At 43.0% G+C, this 22,553-nt stretch overlaps 1 protein-coding gene across 1 annotated transcript in view; it reads right to left on the bottom strand.

Moving 5' to 3' along the window:
* LHFPL3 (LHFPL tetraspan subfamily member 3) overlaps positions 1-22,353 on the bottom strand; it is a 189,970-nt gene extending 167,617 nt beyond the window's left edge. Inside the window, exon 1 of the mRNA XM_086609862.1 lies at positions 21,885-22,353. Coding sequence (XP_086465988.1) covers positions 21,885-22,353 — 469 coding nt within the window. The remainder of the gene's footprint in view (positions 1-21,884) is intronic.
* Positions 22,354-22,553: the final 200 nt, after the last annotated feature.

The following is a 22,553-nucleotide window of genomic DNA, read 5'->3' as shown; positions in this document are numbered from 1 at the left end:
GGGAAAAGAATGATCCTGACTCTGGCAGCAAACACTCACTGCATCTCATTACAGTTTCTAGCTGAGCAAAGGAACAAATATTAGCATACCTGGGCTTTGTACAGCAATAGCTTGGTAAAACTCTGTGGCGTGTGCTGTCCAGTAAAGCTGAGTAATGGACCTGTCCAGCCTTAAACTCTGTAGATCTGCAAATTCATTTTATGAAGAGCAGTCGTCTCCCGAAGCACTCTCAAGATTCAAACCAGGATGCTGATGGTCAGGCAATCCTCTGACTGGCACTTCATGATGGAGTATGACATGGCCTGTTGTAGTAGTCATTTTCTAGCTCAAATGGAACCCATTGCTTTGCATTAGTAGCAAGACTTGCTGAAGCCTTAGGCCGCAACCTGTGAACTTTCTCCTAGATATGCTTTCGGCTGGGATAGAATTAATTTTCTTCTCAGTAGCTGGTACAATGCTGTGTTTTGGAACTAGTGTGAGAATAGTGTTGATAATACACTGATGTTGTAGTTGCTGCTGAGTAGTGTTCATCATAAGTCTAGGACTTCCCAGTTTCCCATGCTCTGCCAGCAAGCAGGTGCACAAGAGGCACAAACCAGAAGATCAGGAGGCTACAACTGTCAGCAGAAGCTGCAACTCAGCAAGATATGAACAGTTAATGGCCTGCCTGGAGAAAGAATCCAAAAAGGTGTTAGAAGAGCCCAGACCAGAAATCATCATTAGACCAAAAAGGCACGTGAAGAATACGTAAACACTACATGAGGGGAGGTGCATAGATTGTAAGGGATTTCTTTGTTCAGGGTCCCTCTCTGGAGACACCCAGTTCAAGCTGTTTTTCCATCTATACCTTTTGAATAAATTAATTTTTTTCTAAAGATTCAATGCCTGAGGCTCTGCTATGGGAAACCTAAAGTCAAGTCCAAAGGAAGAGGAAGCGCCCAAGAGTGAGTTCACGTGTGAGCAAGGAGTGGGAAGGTGTTGCTCACCAGCCTGGGCTGCGGCTTCAAGGATGCCGTTGCATCTTCCGCAGCCAGGAGAAAATGGCCCGCCTTTTGTAGGCAGGGTCTCAACCTTAGTTAATTAGTTAATTACATTCAATTTCAATTCAAGCCAGCTGGGTAATAATAATTGGATGCCACAATTCCCCCTTTTTGTTTTACCAGTTTTTTGTTTTTAGAGGAAAGGAAAGGCTTTACGGTGAGCAGAGACCCAATCCATTCGTTCCAACTCCAGCACACTTCCCTCCCATGAATATCACATCGGGGCTTGTGGCTTTACCTTCTTTACCGAAGGACTCTTGCTCCGGCCCTGGCTCAGGCTACTCTGGCTCCGGCAAGGGAGTCACGGTCCTCAGGGTCTCTCAGATGTATCACGTCAGGGTCACCAGATGGTGCTCACCAGCCTGGGCTGCAGCTCCAAGGATGCCGTTGCATCTTCCACAGCCAGGAGGAAATGGCCCGCCTTTTGTAGGCAGGGTCTCAACCTTAGTTAATTACATTCAATTTCAATTCAAGCCAGCTGGGTAATAATAATTGGATGCCACAGGAAGGGGCATGCTCGGCTCACTGGAGTTGTCTACTGCAAAGAGACTCCAATCCAAGCAGTGAAGTCTCGAGTGGTGTGTGTGTGACTCCCTGAATGGTGTGTGAATCCTCAGGCAGTGGCTTCTCCTTTAACATGGCCCACAGAAAGAATAATCTCTGTTAAACCTACCTGCAAAGAGCAATTAATAGGCAACAACAGACATACTTGGTGGTACTAGAGGTTCATCCAGTCTGGAATGACATTCCCAACCGCAGGCAATATCACTTAGAAGTAAGAAGAATATGAAGTGATCCTCTCCCATCACACCCTCCTTACTCCCACCAATCTGTTCCCCAGAGGCTGAGTCAGTGACTAACATGCAGACCAGTAAGTTCAATAGCCATCACTGGATCTCTTCTCTCTTAATTGTCTAATCCTTTTCTGAAGCAACTAGTGCTTCTGCTTTCCACATCCTTTGGCAACAAACTGGAGCTATCACCCTGTATCCCCACACTAGCATCACAGCACTGTGCTCTGCACCCTGCAGAGAAGGACTGGCTTGGTTCCTGATGGTGGTACTCCTGAACCAGCTTTCCGCGTCCTACAGTAAAAGCAGGAGGAGGCTGGACATGCTATGCAGAATGTCCAAACCACAATGTGGGACAATTTTCTGCTATTCTGTTCTCTGACCTAGAAGACAAACAATCGACAGAAAGAATATTGCACTGAAGAGCTGAGGAGCTTTCCAAAAGGCAACACAAGAACATGTCCTCCTTCCATTTCTAGTGAGCTGTCCTCCCTGTAGGACATCCATACCTTCAATTCCCTGCTTCATGGGAAAACTCACAGAAGACAAGATCAAGTCACCTGGAGGTGAAATGAAGGCTGATAGAAAGCTGTAACAGTCACAGTAAACTCCAGGGGATGGGTACAAGCTGGGTTAATGTGCAGTCCTCCACCAGAAAGACCACTTCTTCATGTACCTCTTCGAGGACACTCCTGCAGAGTTCTTTTCCCTCTGCCACTTGTCAGCATCTATGTTTGCATAACCTGAGCTAGATGCTACAGTCAACCCAGTTACTCCTTGTGCAAGAGTGCTTACCCTATATGGTCACCATAGCTAAATGAATCAGGGGAGCACCCTGTAACAAGCCCTCATAAGCTCCTCCAGGCATGAATGCTTTATCTCATGCATTTTAAAATTGGAGATGACAGCAAAGTAATCAGGAGAGTATCATGCTGTGCCTCCTAATTCTCCTGGGCCTCCACTGATTATAGAGGAGAAATCCAAGCAGACATGGAATTAAATCACTTCCCTTACGTTGGACTAGCCAAAGCTGTTCCTTAAATGACAGATTGCTAACAGCTCCCTTAATGACATCACGCAATATGTCATAAAATTCGCTGCCAACACTATAGAATTTTTTTTTGCCCCATTCCCTGGCTGTGGAGCAGAAGTTTCATCGACAAAATGTGGCTCAAGAAATAACCTATAAAGGGTTCTCAGTGCATAAGGTAAGTATCACCCGAAAACTCATTGAAGAATAAAATTATCCTTCTTGGCACTGCTTTCCTGGAACAGTGCCCCCCATCAGCTTTTTCTAAGTGTTTGTGATTGAAATTATCCATCTCTGCAGGTAGCACTAAAACTCACAGCTCAGGAATAGTATCCAGATCTTTGCCAGATTACTACCCTTGGGTGAAAACTGTTATCTTCTTATTGCTTTCGTGCTTTTTGGAAGGAAACTCTTCCCAGATGGGTATCAGCATCAGAGAAGAAACAGATATACCTGTAGTACAATAGCAAGGATTATTTACCTGGAGTTTCACTACTATCCATTTACTTCCAGGCTCACATCAGTTCTTCTATCAGAACCACAAGTAAAGTGGCAACCAGTGCGTATATAGCATAAACAGCCTTTGAGAATTTCTAACGGACAATTTGCAGGTTTTTCTCTATTCTTCAGACACCAGGAAGCTTGCAGGAGTGAACCACAAATGACGACTCATTTGCTTTTAAAAAGTTACAGTGGGACCCACTTAGGCAGCCATCAACCAGGACTGCACAAAGGGTGCTTAACTACCCAATCCTGTAAATATGTGTTACCTGCATTTTCTCATGAGCACGCCTTATGCGAGAATTAGCTCAGTTGCACAGACTGTTTTCAAAAAAGGGTAAATATATTTCCAAGAAAAATACTTCTGTAAGTGGAACCAACAACGAAGAAGGAGAAAGTCCTCCTTCTCTATCGCGACTTAAAACTAAATTCTGATTTATAGTGGAGAGCACTGAAAGTTGCCAAGATTTGGTCCTTCTCATCAAGGTGAGGTTGTCCCTCTCCACTCAGTTGCAGAAACTCAGTGTTGACTGCTGTTCCTCTAAGTCACTCCGTAAACAGATCCTCTTCTCTATTTATGCTCTTTCCTGCTTGCCATCATCTATTCACTCAAAGTAGTCACAGCTGAACAACCAGAACATGTATACAAAGAAGGGAAAAGTGAAATGCTAAATCTTGTGAGAACTTAAAGCTAGTGCACTCATCTGCATGGTCTCAGGATGTGGCTTGAATATCTTTGGTAACTCCTCGGGTATCAACTGTACTGCTGTTCCCTGCAGCAATTCTTGCCAACAGAAAACCCTACCGCATGCCAGTATGCTGAGGATGCTGAAAACCAGTGGTCTGAACAATCTGTCACTCATGTAAGTTCAAAAGAGAATCACTGTGGTGGCACTTGCTGGCACTGTGAGTAAATGAGCCATGAGCTGTATATCTGAGTATGCTGCAGTTCTTTTCTGAAAGAAAAAGCAAGCCAAAAAGGAAGTGCAACACTCTGCTGAATGCTGAAGTGACCAAATAAATAGGATTAGCTAAACCTTGCTTATCTGTCAGTCATTCCTCCCTGTATGACAGCAGTCCTCTCAAGCCTGCCCATGATGATCATGGCCTCAGTACTTGCTTGGGTTCCTGAACCAGTGCGTTTCAAGCTATGTCATCTGCTTATGTTACCCAGTCATTTTGGTCTTGTCATCCAAGGGAAAAAACGGGTTTGGCCAGATGCGTTGCATCGCACGTACTTCCAGTGCACAGAATTAAAGGCTAAGATAATCCCCATGAATTTTGTTCTCAAATTCAGAACTGCACTGCCATGACTGCAAAGTGACAGATGTCAAAACTGATCTGAGTATCTCATTAATGCAGAGATAAACACACAGAATATGTTGTTTGGAATGACAACCCAGCATGTTTATATATGCATGCCACTATTTATCGTCCTACAGATGGTTGCTCACAGTGATGTACATCCACAAATATGTTTAATTTTGCTTTTTCCTATTCTAGGTAATTACTATTTTTCCTTGTTTACACTGACTGCTACTAAGATGGCCTAGAGATCTCTGAGTTTTTCTAAGGGTGAGGGGTTCTGTTGCACAAAGCAGACCCAGAATCCGCATTCAATCAGTTCTTTGATGTAATAACAGCCCATGCCTGTAGAGCATTTTTTAAGGAATTATCTAACTCTCATTTTACAGCCGGCAAAACTCAGAAAGGTGAAATGACTTACCCAAGGTCGCACAGCAGGCTCTGTTCAGTACATAGTTACTATTGTTGCAAATTGGGTAGCTCATCAAGCCATGCTACTCACACCACTCAAGTAAAATTCAAACAATAATTATTATTTTTACTGCAATTTGCATGGCAGTCAAGGCTGGAGGCCACAATCAGGATTCAGCCTATGTTGGGCTCTGCTCAAACATCAAATCAGACCCAGTCCCTGCTCCAGGGAGGTTGCAGTCTCAGTAGGGACATAATTCTGTGGGAACGCAAAATGCGATGGAAAGGGAGGGAAGGAGAGAGGGAGGACCAGAAGGCAGTAAAGTGAATGTAAGGTTTCACATTGATTTGGGTAACTGTGAAGTTTGGAAACTTATTATTACTTAAATTATTTAAGCAGGTAAGAAATATAAGCACGTTACTGACAACCACCTGTCTAGTTACTTAGGTAGCAGTTTATCTCCATAATCTTAATTGCACAAACACTTTCACTTCTATGGCCTTTGATTACATTGCCAGACAGCAACTGGATCCTGCTGTTCACCCTTTGGAGGACAGACTCACACTGCACTAACCCCATACTTACATTACACTGTACTTTCTAAAGACTGATACTATACTTAATTTTACAACTCCCTCTCTAATCTGCTGCTAGAGCAATTCTTGCTGTAGACCTTTTTATACAATATGTGCTTACACATTTTACAGCATATGACTATTTGGTATACTAGCTACAAGCTAATGAAATAATTTAACTCATGCTAACTTTTACTAAGCTCTGCAGTAGTATAGTATGCATTAACTCCCGCCTTACCATCTGTCACTGCATCCTAGAGTGGCTCCATGCTAGCAGTATGTTATGTACCAAATGACCATAAAGCCATTCCTCTTTAAAAGACTTAACCGGGTATAAAATTGATTGCACGAGGCTCGCTTTATGTTTACATCATAAAGACAAATTTTCTTTTCTTATGGAGTCACACTGCGTTTCACCTGATGGTACAGCAGGACACTGAACATTAAAAGTGTGCAGTGAGATTTCAATATAACGTCATACAATATAAGAATTAATAGCTCTAATACTGAACGGCATAGACACAATGGGATTATTTGCAAGAGTAAAGTTGCTCAGTACCAAGTCAGGATTGCTGAACGGTCCTTAGAAGTTAACCCGTTAGTTTTCTGGTATGGATCTGCTACCCCATTATTTATTATAATACATGCATTTGTATAAACAATGAAAAGGGGTATATAGGAAATATTTGATTGACGTCCATAACCTCAGATGGGTGGGTATTCTTTCTGGATTTCAGTCAAGCCAAGCATTTGAAACGTTTCCGACTCATCAAAGCATGTGCTTAAATCCTTTGCTCAGCTGATGGGGTCTGTCGAAACAAATGGGCAGCTTTTCACTAACTCTAACGGATTCTAGGTCAGCACAATATCATAATGTACTCTAGAAGTGCTTAAGAAATCACAATTTAAATATATTACTTTACAGAACAAAAGAATGAGTATTCATTTACAATGACTTTCCTCGCTCCTATTCTCAATTAGCTAAATCCACATGCAAATTAATGACCTATCACGATGTCTGTTGAGGATACAGCATCAAAAACTGAGGCATTGCAGAACTTACGTAAAAAATACTAATGCAATTTCACTTTAGACTATTAAAACTTTTCAGAAAATGATGTCAGGTACACGTTACTACCTGCATTTGTTACTCTCTGACAGGTATCACTGAAGCTCAGCAGAACTGAGCTATCTACTTAAATGATTAGAATCTGACTTTTAGTACTATGACAAATGGAAGCAATAAATAACAACAGCTTTGTTGAGCAATTGTCAATACCTATTTTGCAGCTCTTCCTACACTATCCACTAATCTCCTTCAGCATCAGGTAATTCAAATACCTTTATCATATTTCTGATACCTGCATTTATGACACTGTGGCTTTGTTTTAATCCTAGGCAAAAGCACATGAAGAAGTAACTATGATTGACAGTTTATTGCTAATTTAGAACAAAATACTTGTTTAATCATCCCTAAACTCAACTCTATAAATCCAAGACACAGGCAAGCCTAATGTAATAAAATCCAATAGGTGAAAGCATAGCCTATGTCCATATTAGCAAGTTGTGCATTGCAACAGAGTGGATCTAAAAAGCGAAACGGCACTTAGGAACAAATATCCACAACGTATGTGTTTCAGAGGTTCCACTTTGGACCAGCCCTAGTCTGGTCTGATGGAAGGTACACACATTAGTGGTAGAAGTGCATCAGGTGTACTCCTGGAGGATGTCTGGTTCAGTTTATTTAGAAAGAAAAAGAAACCCAGTTTGCATCTCCCAAGACTGCTCCACAATGCAAATCAAATTGTAGTAAGTTGGGACAACTGGAAGATTAACTTTAAAAATGCACTCATCAAAACTAAAACACTCTTACAGTCAGCCCCATTGACGTTCCCTTTGCAGGCAGTTTTAGCTGGCTGCACAGGCACTCAGTCAACCCCAGGATCTCTGAAGGCTTATCCAGATCACAGAACAGCCATGCCACCCATGCATGGTGGCTCTGTTCAGAGTAGTTCCTATCTGGCGCTGATTAGGTGCCTGAGACCAGGCTGGCTTCATAACCACAGAGGGTGGGATTCAGCTCCAGACTGAGAAACATAAATGAAAGTATTTTACACTTTATTTACAACTTTATACAGTTAAGAGTATAAGCTAGGGTTTGATTCACTTGCCAGCACGTTGATGCCTAATGCCACTTGAGCTGTTCTACTGCTTGTGAGACACCCATGTGTAGATGACAGAGAACCTATAGAAGACCTGTGTCCTTCGGGAAAAGCAGTTAGAGGTCAGACAGGATCCTTGAGGCATTTTAAGCAAGTGGATGTAGGGAACTGCTTGATGGCTTCACCTCTGCAGACTGACATCATATCCTAAGACCCTGAACACTCCTGGATTCACTGCAGAAACACTTGACTGGCCTTGCCAGAGCCAGGTTAGGTCTGCCAAGGCTGACGGTAATACCACTCTACTGCAGTCTGACTGGCTAAGACAGATGTGAGTAGTCAGGTATTTCACTGCACGTTCTCTGCCACACCCCTGCTGTTGTATCTATGCTTACCCACCACCTGATGTAGTGTAAAGTAAAATAGAGCTGTCTCTAGAAGTGTGCTTCGCATTTGCTTCAGACTTGATTTGGGAAAAAGCAGCCCCAAGGAATAAAAAGAAAATGTGGCTTTTGGGAAGAGACAAAAATGCAGTTACAATTTCCCAGACAACCTTACTTTCGCCTCGGCACAATTCCTCCAACATACTGTATAATTAAAACTAAATGAAATGTTGTCTTATATGTTTAACACTCAACTATTAAATACACCATCTTAGGTTCATGTAGAAACTCACTGAATTCAGTGAGGCTAAATTTAAATCCAGATACTTGTATCTGCAGATTTGTCCCTAAGGGTGTAAAATCCCGAACAGACATTTTTAAGTATGCATGCTGCATGCGATAGCTTTCATGGAGATGTACAAGATTAAAAGTGTTTCATCTGAAACTCAGGGTGTGCCTTATACACAGCTGTTTGATGCACTGAACACTTGTTTATCCTGTTGACAAAGTGCTCCCGCCTCTCTCTCCCTCTCAAACGGCCACAGGAGGCAGGAAAAGAGGCAGCAAGGACGGAACAGAGGATTCTGCGCTTCCCGTCCTGCACAAGCAAAGGCCACTTGATGAGCCCGTTCTTTCTACAACATCCAATGCATTTGACACAAACCTATTCACACAAAAAAACCGAAGCATCCAGTAGCATACCAACAAGACAAAAAGGTTTTACATATTTCTTAGCCATTTAGGAAGATTGTTTGCGTAGCAGTATGGCATCACAAAATAATTAGGTGAATAGAGACATAACAAGGGACTTCTCTAGGGAACATCCTTAGCAAAACTAGATATCAGGTTAGTCATAAAACTGACGATTTGTAAACTGTTTTTCCTAAAACCTTGGTATTTCAGAATATTTTAGAGATATATTCTTCAATTACTTTCACTTCTAAACATCATTATTTAGCTGACTTAAATTAAATTTTCTTATAAGAAATTAAATATCCAAGTCACATGAAAATGTTGAATGCAAAGGGAAAATGTGAAGCATATTACTGCAGCAGCTGTTGTTGACACTGTTTTTTACAGTTTTGCCGGGAATTTAAGGAAAAGCCTTGCTTGCTTGGTCAGAATGCCAGGCAGGAATGGAGCCCCACTTGACAGATCTACAGATCTTGGTCACTGTCTATTTTTAATCCTAGAAGGCACTGAGATAGGAGTGATACCGTTTGAAAAACAGAACAAATGGGAGTAGAATAGAAAAGAGCATTCACCTAGATGAATTAGTTCTGAGAAATGAGAAAGAGAGGAACAAGGCATGCTGCTACAAACACCGCATTCTGTAATCTCTTGCAGACATTCATCTGTTTCCAGTGTACAGCTCACTATTTCACCAAATCTCCTCACTTTAGAAAGCTGTTGCAGAACCTTGCTGCTCTAATAGTTAGAAACCTTCTTTTAATTTCCAGGCTGAAGTGATTTATATCCAGATGATATCCATTTGTTCTTGTCCCACCATTAGCCATGAGTTTAAAATCATTATTTTTCACTCTACAGTCAATGGACTCAGGAGGGGTTTATAAACTACTTCTGAGATTTTTAAAGTGCCGTGAAGCAAAGTAGGCCTAACTGGCTGTAATTTGCTCTAACAATGCTATGGGGCATGTAGCATCATCTTTGGAAAACATTCAGGACATCAAATCAAATAAAAGGGAAAAACACTGGCTTAAAGAGTTATTTTCCCTTCCTCTTATTTTTTAGCCCTTCTATGTATTTTTAGATAGCAGTTATGGACATCTTATCAACCTTCCTCTTTCTACATGAAGGTAACCAAGCTTTCCTAGTTTTCTCCTTGCAAGAAACATCACCGGTCCTTTTTGTAGCTATTGCTGTCTCAGTCAGAATGGGACATCAGTGTCCAGAATCCCACACAAAATACGACAGTGCATCACGTAATGATGTCAACATTGCCCTAAATCAGCTGGAAATACTTCACAAAATATGCCCTCTTCACAGCCACACTACGCTGACATCCCATTGCCAGCCTTTGGTGAACAGAGAGCAGCCCTGAGGAGAAGGACTTGGGAGTACTGGTGGACGAGAAGCTCAATATGAGCCGGCAATGTGCTCTTGCGGCCCAGAAGGCCAACCGCATCTTGGGCTGCATCAAGAGGAGCGTGGCCAGCAGGTCGAGGGAGGTGATTCTCCCCCTCTACTCTGCCCTCGTGAGACCTCACCTGGAGTACTGCGTCCAGTTCTGGAGCCCCCAACACAAGAAGGACATGGACCAGTTGGAGAGGGTCCAGAGGAGGGCCACAAAGATGATAAGAGGGCTGGAGCACCTTTCCTATGAGGACAGGCTGAAAGAGTTGGGGCTGTTCAGCCTGGAGAAGAGGCGGCTCCGGGGTGACCTTATAGCGGTCTTCCAGTACCTCAAGGGGGCCTACAAGAAAGATGGGGAGAGGCTGTTCAGGAGGGCCTGTTGTGATAGGACAAGGGGTAATGGTTTTAAAATAGAGGGAGGTAGATTCAGATTGGATATTAGGAAAAAATTTTTTACCATGAGAGTGGTAGAACACTGGAACAGGTTGCCCAGAGAGGTGGTGGATGCTCCATCCCTGGAGACATTCAAGGCCAGGTTGGATGAGGCCCTGAGCAACCTGATCTAGTTGGAGATATCCCTGTTCCTTGCAGGGGGGTTGGACTAGATGACCTTTGAAGGTCCCTTCCAGCCCTAGCCATTCTATGATTCTATGATTCTATAACAGATGTACTCAGATCCTCTCTTCACTCATTGTTATCCAACCTCGGCTGCATGGCCTTTCATTCTGCACCAGTGAGTCCATGCCATCACTATCACCTCACTCTTCAAGGTGGACAAATGGTGAAGCGTCAGCTTGGAAATGACTGTTGGTGAGCCATCTGATGATGCCATACTAACTGACGAATCCGGTCAAACACAAATGCCTGACATGAACTAAACGCAAGCAATGGTGGCTGGTAAGTCGTGAGCATGTTTGGACTGTTCTGGATCATATTTTTCTAGTATAATGACCGTGAATTGCAATTCCAAGCTTTTTATTGTACTGATGTTCTAATATAACTTCACCAGTAACGGGAAGGCTAAATACTAAGACACAGCAACCAAGTAATAATTAACTTTCTTTAGAGGAACATAAAGCTACAAGGATGAATAATTTTATTTTCATGGAAAGCCTAATACTTCTCTCACGGACTTAATCTTAAAACTTTGAATTAACTCTTTGTGAAGCTACACTGAATGTCTCTCAAGTAAAGACTCTCTGCTAACACTTTCATAGTGTTCAAAGATGTATTAGCCAAGCTGAAGACACCTGGGGAAAACCTGATTTTGAAACATACAGTCTACATCAGAGAGAAGATTCATTTCTGATTTTTAGGCTCATGGGTAAAATTCTCCAGGTGAAAAACTTCATTGTGGCTCATTCTACATTTTTGATCACTTCTTCCTCTTGCCAAAGGTTACAAACATCTTTTTGTTTCCAAGGTCATTACTAAGCCTAGTTTCAATGCTAACTACACTTCATGCACGTTTTTCATCCACAGACTTTTTATTGTTAATTTAAACAAAGAAAATCAGAAATTAGTACTATGGCACTCAGTTGCAGTTATAAATTGGTTTAAATTAAAGGACTAAATCCCACGTCTCCTTAAATTTCCTGCACAGGTAATTCTTGAGCTCCTCATTTTGAGGCTTTGCTACATATTAGTTATGTCTACACAGATAAATTAAGCAGTGCCAAGGAGCATTCTCAGGCATTGAAACTCAACTGTCTACTCTATTAAATTGTTAGAATTGTCCCACAGCATGTGTCACAGGAGTGTTTTTAGTCTGTTCCAACTAACAATCTTCCAAAATATTGCCAGGGCACAGTTTACAAGTTAGGACATGCCAGGAATGGTTCCCAACAGGCAGTATGAGACCGGTGACCCAGTTTTAGAACATAAAAAAATTTAATACTGTGGACACTGGCCAGTGTGCCAGCTGACTCTGCACCAGAGGGTGGTTCTGGACATTCTTAATTTGCAGGTACAGGCATAGCCACCGCATGCCTCTGTAAGGCCCTGGCAAGCTGAGGAGATAACTTGATATGAAAATACCTGAGCCTAACTTTGGAGACTGTTAACCTCCAAGAAGCACAGGATCATTTATGTAGGTGTTTCACACACACTGTCAGCTGGGCTATTGCAACACAACCCTCTCCAAGACTCCTCTTGCCCACACCAAGAGACTCCACCTTACAAAGAGCTGAGGAGCATTGGCTTTTCCGCAGCCGCTCCACAAGCCTGTTCTTGCAGAGGAAGATGCAGAAGTCAGATGGGAGGAAAATATGCTGCTGCTAGCCCACTCTCCTCCCCACGCTGCTAAAATCTTCCCTGATCTTAACAGACTGTGTCTTATTTTATTCACATTTCTGCTGCACACAAAGTTCATCATGACAAACAAAGTATTGTAGGGCAGAGGTTGCAGAGGTACAGTCTAGCACGGCAGTACAAGACACATTCTGGCCACGTTAATCGCATGAGATCACTCACCTTATCCAACCAACTTTTACAAGTAAGGTGCATGGCTTTTGACTTTTAGTAGTAAAGAGAAGAACCTCCGAAGGTTTCACTAGTAGTGTTTTCTAAACCTCTCAATCAGAATATTTGTCTTTGACCTTGCAAGTACAGCATGTCTAGCTTTCTTCTCTATAAACTTTTCCTTTCTGAAAGATAACTAGGAAAATAAGAACAGTAGAATGTGTGACGACTCATCAACTGTTTGTAATAATTCATTTCAAACCGTTTATTCGGTAGCTCTCTCCTTCTGATGCAGTCTCAATTACTTGATTGAATAATATTCTCTGAAATAGCACATGATGTGCTTGTGTCAAAGAGGCTCTCCACAGAGGCCATCAGCTACCTTTTAAAATCAATGAAATTCATAAATTTGCATCTGGCTTCTCAAGGAGAAAATAAAGGAAGCTTTTCCCCTGGTACGTATGACCTTCTCATTCTAAGGCCAGCTTGTTTCAAGTCTTCTGCATCTCTGAATGCCAACGTGAAGACGGATAATATCTCTCTTAGAATAGATAGATCTTGAAGTCTATTATATTCCCCTTCTTAAGGATTCTAGCCATAATCCTCTCTTAGGAATTGAGATTTGCACACTGTTCCACACAGTAATGCATATTCTAGATATTCACTCTGTCATGCTGCCACTGCATTTTTAACAATGCTGATAGCAACCGATGTTATCGAATTCTGCAGACTTTTCAGGCTCTAGGCTTGTTCATGTCTTTTTTTCATTTCACCATTTCTGAGCAACAATATTTTTATTTTTTTCTTTGTGATGCCTCACTACTGTGACCCTGCCATTCCTCACAGCTGGATCTTGTTAGTTTTCAAATATTGAATCCACACTGTCTGATCACACCACAGATTTTCTGTTCTGATATGTTTGCTGTCTTTATGTTTGCAAGATCAAAGCTAATGCTGTTTATACCACAGTGCTAAAAAGGTTCACTTCTCAAAAGGTAAAATAACCTTAGTGTTTGAAATCTAGCCTTCTTTTATTCCATGCCTTCTACTGCTGATAATATCCATATGCTTTTCCTCTTCCTGGCTTCGTTTTCCCATATAGCAATTTTCTTCATCAAACTTCTAGAAGGAATTTTTGGAAGAACTCAGCAGCAGCCACATCCTATGCCAATGAAGTCCCTTCAGGTGCAAGAAAGTAGAGCTGCACCAACACCAGCTGCTTTCCAAAGCCCCACTCCCATTTCTCTTTCCCGACAGTATTCAAGTTCTCAACTCAACACATTTCAATAGGTGATAGTCTCCCCTTTCAAATTCTCTCCCAGTTTCTTTCTTCCCTCTTTTCTTTCCTCCCATACATCTTTTTTTTTTCAGTGAAATGGAATTTGTCCTCAAATTGCCTGGATAACTTCATGCATTTCCTTTTATACCTCACTATTCTGTTATCTTAAGTGTTTTTCAAACAGTGGACCACAGTCCCCAGGATGTTCATAAAAGGCAATTGGGAGAGTTACGAGATGCTGAAATTTTTATTACACTCTAAACAAAAGAAAATATCTCTCCTCCATTCCCCAAACACCTTTATTCTTCAGAAACAAGTTTTGCTAACAAAATCTCAAATCACTCATACAAATAAATGATACACACTTCTTACATGATACATTTTAGCCAGGTTCCCTCTGGGATCAAGACTGATGTGGCTGTGTGATTTTGAGCCTGATGACCAATTTCAACCAAATTTGACTGATGCTACAAGATGCCTCCAAGATACTAAACTTCCGCAAGTTTTGTGAAAAAGCTGGTTGCTGGGCAGAGCACAGAGGATCTCAAATTCTCACTAGTGGAAAGAGAGGGATAGTTTATCCTTTAACAAATCTAGATGGCAACTTGAGGACATCAAATCAACACGTAAATAGCTTTTTGCCAGTTATAATACATGCTGTGTCCTTGTCAACTACACAGATAGAAAACCTGTGAAGATTTGGAGAGTTTAGCTACCAAAGGAAAGTGATGACAGGATGCAGGAGAGAACTTTTGATATTGTGGGCACAGAGTATTTGGGAAAAGAAATTACTTGGAGAGGGGCCACTGGGGCACAGCATTCCTCCCTCATTTCCACTGTTCACAGGATACACTTTTTACCTTCATTTTTATAGCCAAAGCATGAAATACATGAAAGTGTTCACTTCAAACAAAGTAATGAAACTGAAAAGGCTGCACAGCCCCATCACTCCTTTCACCCACAACTTCCCAATAAAACCTTCAGTTCTTCATCTTTCCAACCCACCCAGCTAACCTTCTGACTCACATCAGGACACGAGCACTTCCCAAGCCAGGATGGCAATACTCATCACAGCCAGCGTGACAGCAGCAGAGCGGAGGCTACTGTGGGGCACTCCCAGCTCAAGGACGAGGGAGGCACTGAAAATCTCTTTTAAGCCCGATGGGAAACTTTCCTCTGGAGCTGAATGTATGGAAAATCATATCGCAGCATGATTTCTCCTCTGGGAAAAAGCAGTACATGCACCAGGCCTGCTTGAATTAGGAGATGTCCACATAGGCTTGATGAGACAGTCTATGTGCTGGCAAGCAGAGCACTCAGCACTTTCCCTGCTGACCTGCACAGCTCCAGCATCCCATTTCCCCAAGACACAGAGGGAACCCTTGTTTTGCCATGGTCAGAGCCCTCAGTATCCCTGATTTTTCATAATTTTCTCCCAAAGGTCTGACACCCACTACTGCTCACAGACCACTAAATAACCTCAGTCATCTCACCCTGCGGGTGAGGTGGGGGGTGTTAATGCTTTTATTAAATTCAGCATGAATGTTGAAACTCAGTTCAAAAACCTGCTTAATGTTCCTGGACTTGCCTTCCTCTCCCTTTGGCCTCCCGCGTGCCTCTCACCTTACAGCTGAGGTACGTGGTGGGAACAAAAGCTGACAGCAGTGTTGCTTAAGGTCCTTTACTTCTGGTGAGTTAGGTCGTGCCTCTTAGAAAGAGGTACCCAATCTTATGTAAAGACTTTAAGTGAAGAGGAAACCACTGTAAAGATAATTAACAAATGAAACTTAACAGGTTACGATTGTATACATCTCACGGCTTACGCAAATTCGTGTAACTTCAGCTTCCAAACACAGCGTTTGTCAAGTTAAGGAGCACTGCGTGACTTGAAATCTACCCCCGTAGGTCCTCGTACACCATAATCAGTCAATTTTTAATGTTTTTTGAGTATCAAGAAAATTCATCCTTTTAGCTCTTCTTCTTTCATTTACTTAAATCAGTCCTGAAACCTTTTCTACTTTATACTTGAAAGGGAGCCTTGACAGATGTTTGACCTTGACAGAGCGTGCATGGGAACTACTGTGGGCAAGGGCAGTCCCATTTTTCGTGTACACTGGATTTCTGAAGTGCAGCACTGCAGCAGAAGCTCACGTGCAGATGCCCACCTACGGCAGCCTCCAATTTATCTTCTAAATATCTCTTTTCCGTAACACATGATTTCCACAATTCTCCCATCAGTAGGACACCTTCTACATTTTGATCCCCAGAAGTCTTACACTGCATATGCTGTATCAAAATACAGGCTGTTGAAGTAAGCCCAGGTTATTTATGACATCCAAAACAGTCTATGGAATTAGCTATCCTTACTGTAATTTATTAAACAAATAATTTTTGTGCCACCTGCAAAGTTCAGCATCCATAAATGTATACTACTGTCCCAACTAATTGTTAAGAATACTGAGGCTACAAACAAGATTCTTGCCTGACTCCACTGGACGCCCTGCTCAAACACTGGTGCAAGACCAGGTTTTTTTCTAGCCTTCTGGAATTCACCCCTATACCAAGATCTGACAAACAGCAGTAACAAAGGCTCCAAGAGTATCAAGGTCAAGCCTTTTAAGACTCTTATATAAGAGTCACCTGGTCCTGCAGACTGATTTCAAGTATGAAGGCAACAACAACACACCTGCAGTAAAGAATTTCACCTTTTCACTCCAAAACAATTCTCTGTTTTAAATGAACTTTTAACAGCGGCATGTAATAACCTCTCTCTTATGGCTGCTTTGGCTCCAAAGAACTGGCAATTGAGTAATATGAAACTAGTTTTAAAAACTGGGTTAAAACAGGTCCAGGGAAAACCTGGGGAACCACAAAACACCAATGTCTGTACCAAGTAAATTGGTCAGAACTACAAAAGACAACAGAGTATGTTGGCATGAGCACAAACACGGCATATTTGTGTGATGAAAGGAAGTGAGTAAGGTAGGATCAACACACCCATTTTAAGTAATTATTCACAAAATTACCAGAGTTCTCCAAAGAAGTAAAAAATAATGCATACTGTGGAAATTTTCATTAACAAAGTCCACTTGGATTTCCAAGAGACATTTGATAAATCTGTCATTTGTAAGTCTTAAAAAAAAATAAACTCCCAGAAGATAAAAATAAACGTCCTTGCAAGGATAAATAATTAGAAACAGATGGTAGTAGAATACTGTCAATTTTCCAAGCAGAGAGAGGTCAATGGCAGAGTCCTGCAGAGATCTGTGCTGGAACTTGGGAGCTGCTCGTTTATTTATAAATGAGCTGGAAAACAGGGTAAATGGTGAGGTGACAAAGTTTGCTGCTGATATTCATTCAGGGTAGCTAAGATAAGGGCTGACTATGAAGAAAGACTTTACAATACTGAGTGACTAGCTAATAAAAAGGCAAATTAAAGTCAATGCCGATAAACAAATATGAAGTAGTTTCTTTGAGGGGAAAAAACCTAACTACACAAAATGATGTGCTCCAAGGTGACTGTTAATTCAGGACTGAGATCTCGGGGTTATAATAGGTAGTTCTGTGAAAACATCAGCCCACCGTTCACTAACAGTGAAAAAGTGAGTACTGGGAATTACTAGGAAAGGAATAAAGAATGAAAGAGAGATTATTATTACGCCATTGTATAAATGGCTGGTTTGTCTGCCTTGAATATTGTATGCAGTTCTGGTCCCACCGCCTCTAAAAGGATACAGTAGACTGGAAAAGGCTGAGGGCAGGGCAGGAAGGATGATCACAGGCATGGTACAACCTAACGACTAAGGAATGACTAAGCAGCCAAAGATTCATCAGGTCCCAAAAACAGGTAGCTGAGGGGATACAGCAAAGGTGTACTCAGGACCAGCACAGGGAAGGTATCTGGGAGTCCCCTGTTCACAGCCTGTTCCAATACCGGATCTGAGGGGATCAAAAAAAACGGGTAGGTACAAGGTTTAAAATATAAAACAACCCTACTGAATCTTCACACAACATGTATGAATCTGTGGAACTCCTTGCTCTGGGGCACTTAACGGTGCTAACGCTAAAAGCTTACACAGGTTCAAAAAGTGACCAAAGTCATAAATAACAAATTCAAGCAAGAGCTTTTAAATGCCAAGACCTATCTTGGGAAATCCCTGAACACAAGTGCTGGAGGACAGGATGTACCAAGGGCAAAATGAGCTCCCGCTGCTCTGACGCTTTTGTGGGCTCATGTTATAGAACGCTGTTGAAGACCACTGGACGAGATGAGCCTGTGGTTTGACAAAGTACAGAGGTTTTATGTTGTTTTGATCAGTTATCCTCTTATTGTGGGCATGGGCTTAGGCATCTGAAAAACATACTAGTTTCAACCTACTTGTCCACGGAACACTTTTATGTCTGTCTTTTGCTTTCTCTACTTTTCTCTTTCCTGTAACTTGCAACATCCTAGTGAAGAAAGAAAGTGATGACTAATAATTAAAAAAATCCCAATGACAGAACTGAAATGTTTAATTTCTTTAGCTTATAAAGGAATAAATTTCAAGAAATATATTTGTGAGATTTCTTGCAAACTTTAGATGCAGGCTAGTAAAGAGCAATAACATGTCATTTCTAACACTTTCACTAAGTGTTTGTTGTCATGCAGCTGCTCAGATTAGGTAAACGTCCATGCAAGCATTTGTATATATAATTTTGAAATTGCAGAAGGGGAAGCTAGGGGATGGATGAGGCTGCCAACAGTGACTCTCAAGATATCAAGTGTACCCTGACAGCATTATCTATATGGAACAAAAAAAGCAGTCTGAACCATGGCAAAATCATAAGGGAGTCTAATGTAAGTTGTCCTCACGTACACAAAGGAAATAGCTTTTTTCCTAGGATGTCTATGACATGATTAAGCAGTAACAAGGATTGAACATGCATGTGTCCAAGATATTGTTTATCTTTTCCTTATTTAAAAAGCACCTCTTCTAAACAGGAGCAATATCATGCTGACAATTTATAATGACTCATGCAGGACAGAATGTGATCAAAATCTTTCTTTTAAAGAAATTAGTTCCTAAGCTTTTATTTGCAATCTTAAATCAAGGATGATCCCATGTCAAAAAACTGCTTCTAAGCAGATTTAAATTACGTCCATTTTAAGTATTATATGATCTAACAATGCTAACACTACTAAGGTACATCATAGCAAGCAAAATCAAAGCTATACTCACATACTTGTTTATTTTACTACTTCAGGTTCATTTTTTTCCTGTAATACACAGAACTATATGCATATGTTGATGACATTGCTATATTGTTATTTGTGAGATAAGCGTCTTAAGCTTATTATTGCCTATTACTGATACTCTCAAAACAATAAAATAATAAGAGAATTAGGTCACATAGCTCATAGAAAACCCATCAGAACTCATTACGACTCTCTTGTCTTGCACATTTTATTCTAAGTTATCCTTCTGTCTCACCACCATTGCTTTCTTCTTCAAAGGATGCAACCCAAACCAATATGGATTTTCCAGTAGTTTTCTCTCCCTTTGAGAAAACTTTTTTGAGGTAATACAGAAATGAACAATCAGGTAAACGCTGAATTAAGGTACAACGTTCAGCAAACAACAAAGTCAGGGTCTTTCAACACCAAGCATTGTTCCAGTTCTTCCAGGACATTCACGTACAAACCAGGAAAGATGGTCAATAACCACTTAGCAATACATCTATTCCTCTACTATTTTAATTTTGGAGGTAAGCAAGTCTGAAAAGTGATTCTGCTGCTGAAGTAAAACTCCTTTTATTGACTATTAACGCCAACAGTGCATCTACCAGCTTTAGAGATGACAAAAATTCTGTGTTAGTTGGCCTGAAAACATATCTTCTGTGTCACACATGTACACATGCAGCACGGTATAGACTGGTTGGGCTCCTGTAGATCAGCTGCATGCAGTGGTTCCTAAACATTATTATTCACCTGTGCAGAAATGCAGTAAAGGAATCAGCTTCATTTTTATCTACCGTGCACTAGCTTCTGTTGGCACGAAGCACTGGAACCATATAAATAAAACACCATTGTCTCTGATGTTGGCAAGTGTAAGGGATTTGGAAATTGTGCTGTCCTACTGCATACCGGACATGAACAAAACAGGCTGAAGACGCACCAAACCAGTGAATATTCATGCCACCTTCTACCAGGGGAGCCATAAGGACAGGAGACAGCTGAAAGCAAAAGTCCTTAATGGAGCAGAGGAGACCTCAGTGGTGCAAAGATGAAACAGTTTGCTCTGCCTGGAGCCAAGTGACATGACTGTGTACAATTAATAACACCGTATCAGAATGCGTGTTACTGAACAGACAAAGTAGCCACCAGTATCAAAGAGGATTCCCAACGCAGGGATAATGAAGGCAAACCTAGTCTCCCTGGAATCGGGGAAAAATCTACCAACCTCAAGTGACTGCAGATCAACCCCCAAGCGATAAAGAAAGAAATCGTAGGGAAACTTAAGTGACAGAAACAGCATAAATAACACATATAAAAACAGCATCGCAGAGAGAAACGGATAAAGCTGTTTCATGCAAACCAGAAATTTCCACTAAGCCTCATGGACTAGGTGGCAAATCGAATAATACTGAAGCTGCTCAGCAAACAACTCAGAAACTGAAATGAATGTAGGTCAATTAAGGGGACTGAAAAAGTGATTGTGAGCCCATTTTGGAGACATTTTGCTCTGTTTCCGTAACAGCTTATTCCTGCAAAATGAAAACTTCTCAATCTCAGGGTTTTGTCGGGAGGACAAGTAGAAGGTATGCTTTGATTTTAGACCTTTTTTTTTTCCAAGTTATTGAAGAATTGATCTTTTCTATCTTGCTAAAACTGATTTTATGAGAGTATCGACTCTAGAGACCATCCTTTTCGCCTCCTCTGCCTCCCAGCTGCGCACAAATCATCAGTTCTCTACTAACTCAGAGGGAAAGCTGTGTTGGAAATGTGAAAAGGGATGTCCTGGTGTTCTCCCTCTTTCTTATCACGCGCTTTCCCCAGGGAGACATTGGATTTGATGGGGAAAGTCAAATGAAGTCAGGAGATCTTCTGAATCAAAACCAGCAACCGAAATGAAATTTTTTTCTTCACGCTCCCAACATACAGAGGAAATAAACCTCGTGAACAGGGGGAAGAGACCCCAACCAAAACTCATGCATCTAACATCCAATGACCTCAGCTGCCCTTCCAGTTGGCCAGCAGAAGACCTCGCCATCCCCTCCCACTGAACCGAAGTGGGCTCTGCCCTGAGCAGGTGGAAACCTGGTCTCAGGACTAACCGTACACAGGCTGACAGTTGCCTTCACCCACCCTCACCCGCTCGAGGCGTCCCCACAGCCCCCACTGCCATTTTCTCCTGACCTTTAGCGACAGACCAAGCGCTGGAGGACAGCCTGGAGCTGCTGCCCGTAGCCCTCCCTGGGGCTGTTTTTGCTCACGAGTCGGTTCACGGGCCGAAACCGGACAATTTCTCCGGCACCTCTGCTTCTCGGGGGGGGATGCGAGGAGCTGAGGGCTAAGCCTGACCTCAGCCCACGCCCGGTACCCCGCGGGCGGTGGGGCAGCCCCGGGCAGGTACTGACACCGCTCTGCAACGGTGCTGACGCGTCCCGGCTCCTCCCGAGCATCACCTCCCCCGCCTGCCCCGGAGGGGCACCCCGGCCCCGCGCCGCTCCCCCTACCCCCTCCCGGCCCGGGCAGCCGCCGGTGCCGCAAGTTTCTCCGGAGCCGCCCGTGTCCCCCGCGGGGCCGGGGAGGGCAGGGCCGGGCAGGGCGGCGCGGAGCCCCCCCAAGGCCGGGGCTGCTGCCCCCACTTACCCGAGGTCAGCTGCATCCAGGCACAGATCTTGTAGACGGTGGCTGTGTTGCAGAAGAAGAAGAGGATGAAGCAGACGATGCAGGCGATGATAAGCATCATCGAGAGCCCGATGAAGAAGGAGGCAGCTTTGAAGGCTCCCGAGGGCAGGCTGGAGAAGTCCGTGAAGCTGCCCCGGCAGGTGAGTTCCCGGCTGAAGCCGTTGCCGATGCAGTAGTGGAAGAGCCCGAAGTAGCCCGCCTGCGGGGTGTCCACGCCGTCCCCGATCCAGTAGGGCTGGATGAAGCACACCACGTTGACGATGGCAAAGCAGATGGTGAAGATGGCCCAGAGCACGCCGATGGCCCGCGAGTTCCGCACGTAGTTGGTGTGGTAGATCTTGGCCGCCTCCTGAGCCGGGAGCATCCCCGCTGCTGCCGCTCCTGACGAGCCTGCCCCTGTCGCCGCCGTCCCTGCAACCGCTCCGGGCATCCTCGCCGAGAAGATCCCCCCTCCCCTTCCTCCTCCTCCTCCTCCTCCTCTCCTCCTCCTTCTCCTCCTCCTCCCGGCTCGCTCCGCTCGACGCGACGCGCCTCGGCGCCGCCGCTGCGTGCGAGAGCCGGCGAGACCCTCCGCCGGGCTTCAGCGGCTCGGCGCCAGCAGGAGCGGCAGCGGCGGCAGCACCAGCACGG

The sequence above is a fragment of the Tauraco erythrolophus genome, chromosome 4, assembly GCF_009769465.1.
Source record: "Tauraco erythrolophus isolate bTauEry1 chromosome 4, bTauEry1.pri, whole genome shotgun sequence".
Lineage (NCBI taxonomy): Eukaryota > Metazoa > Chordata > Aves > Musophagiformes > Musophagidae > Tauraco > Tauraco erythrolophus.
The sequence above is the reverse complement of the archived record's forward strand: the minus strand, read 5'-3'. Positions and strand labels throughout refer to the sequence as shown.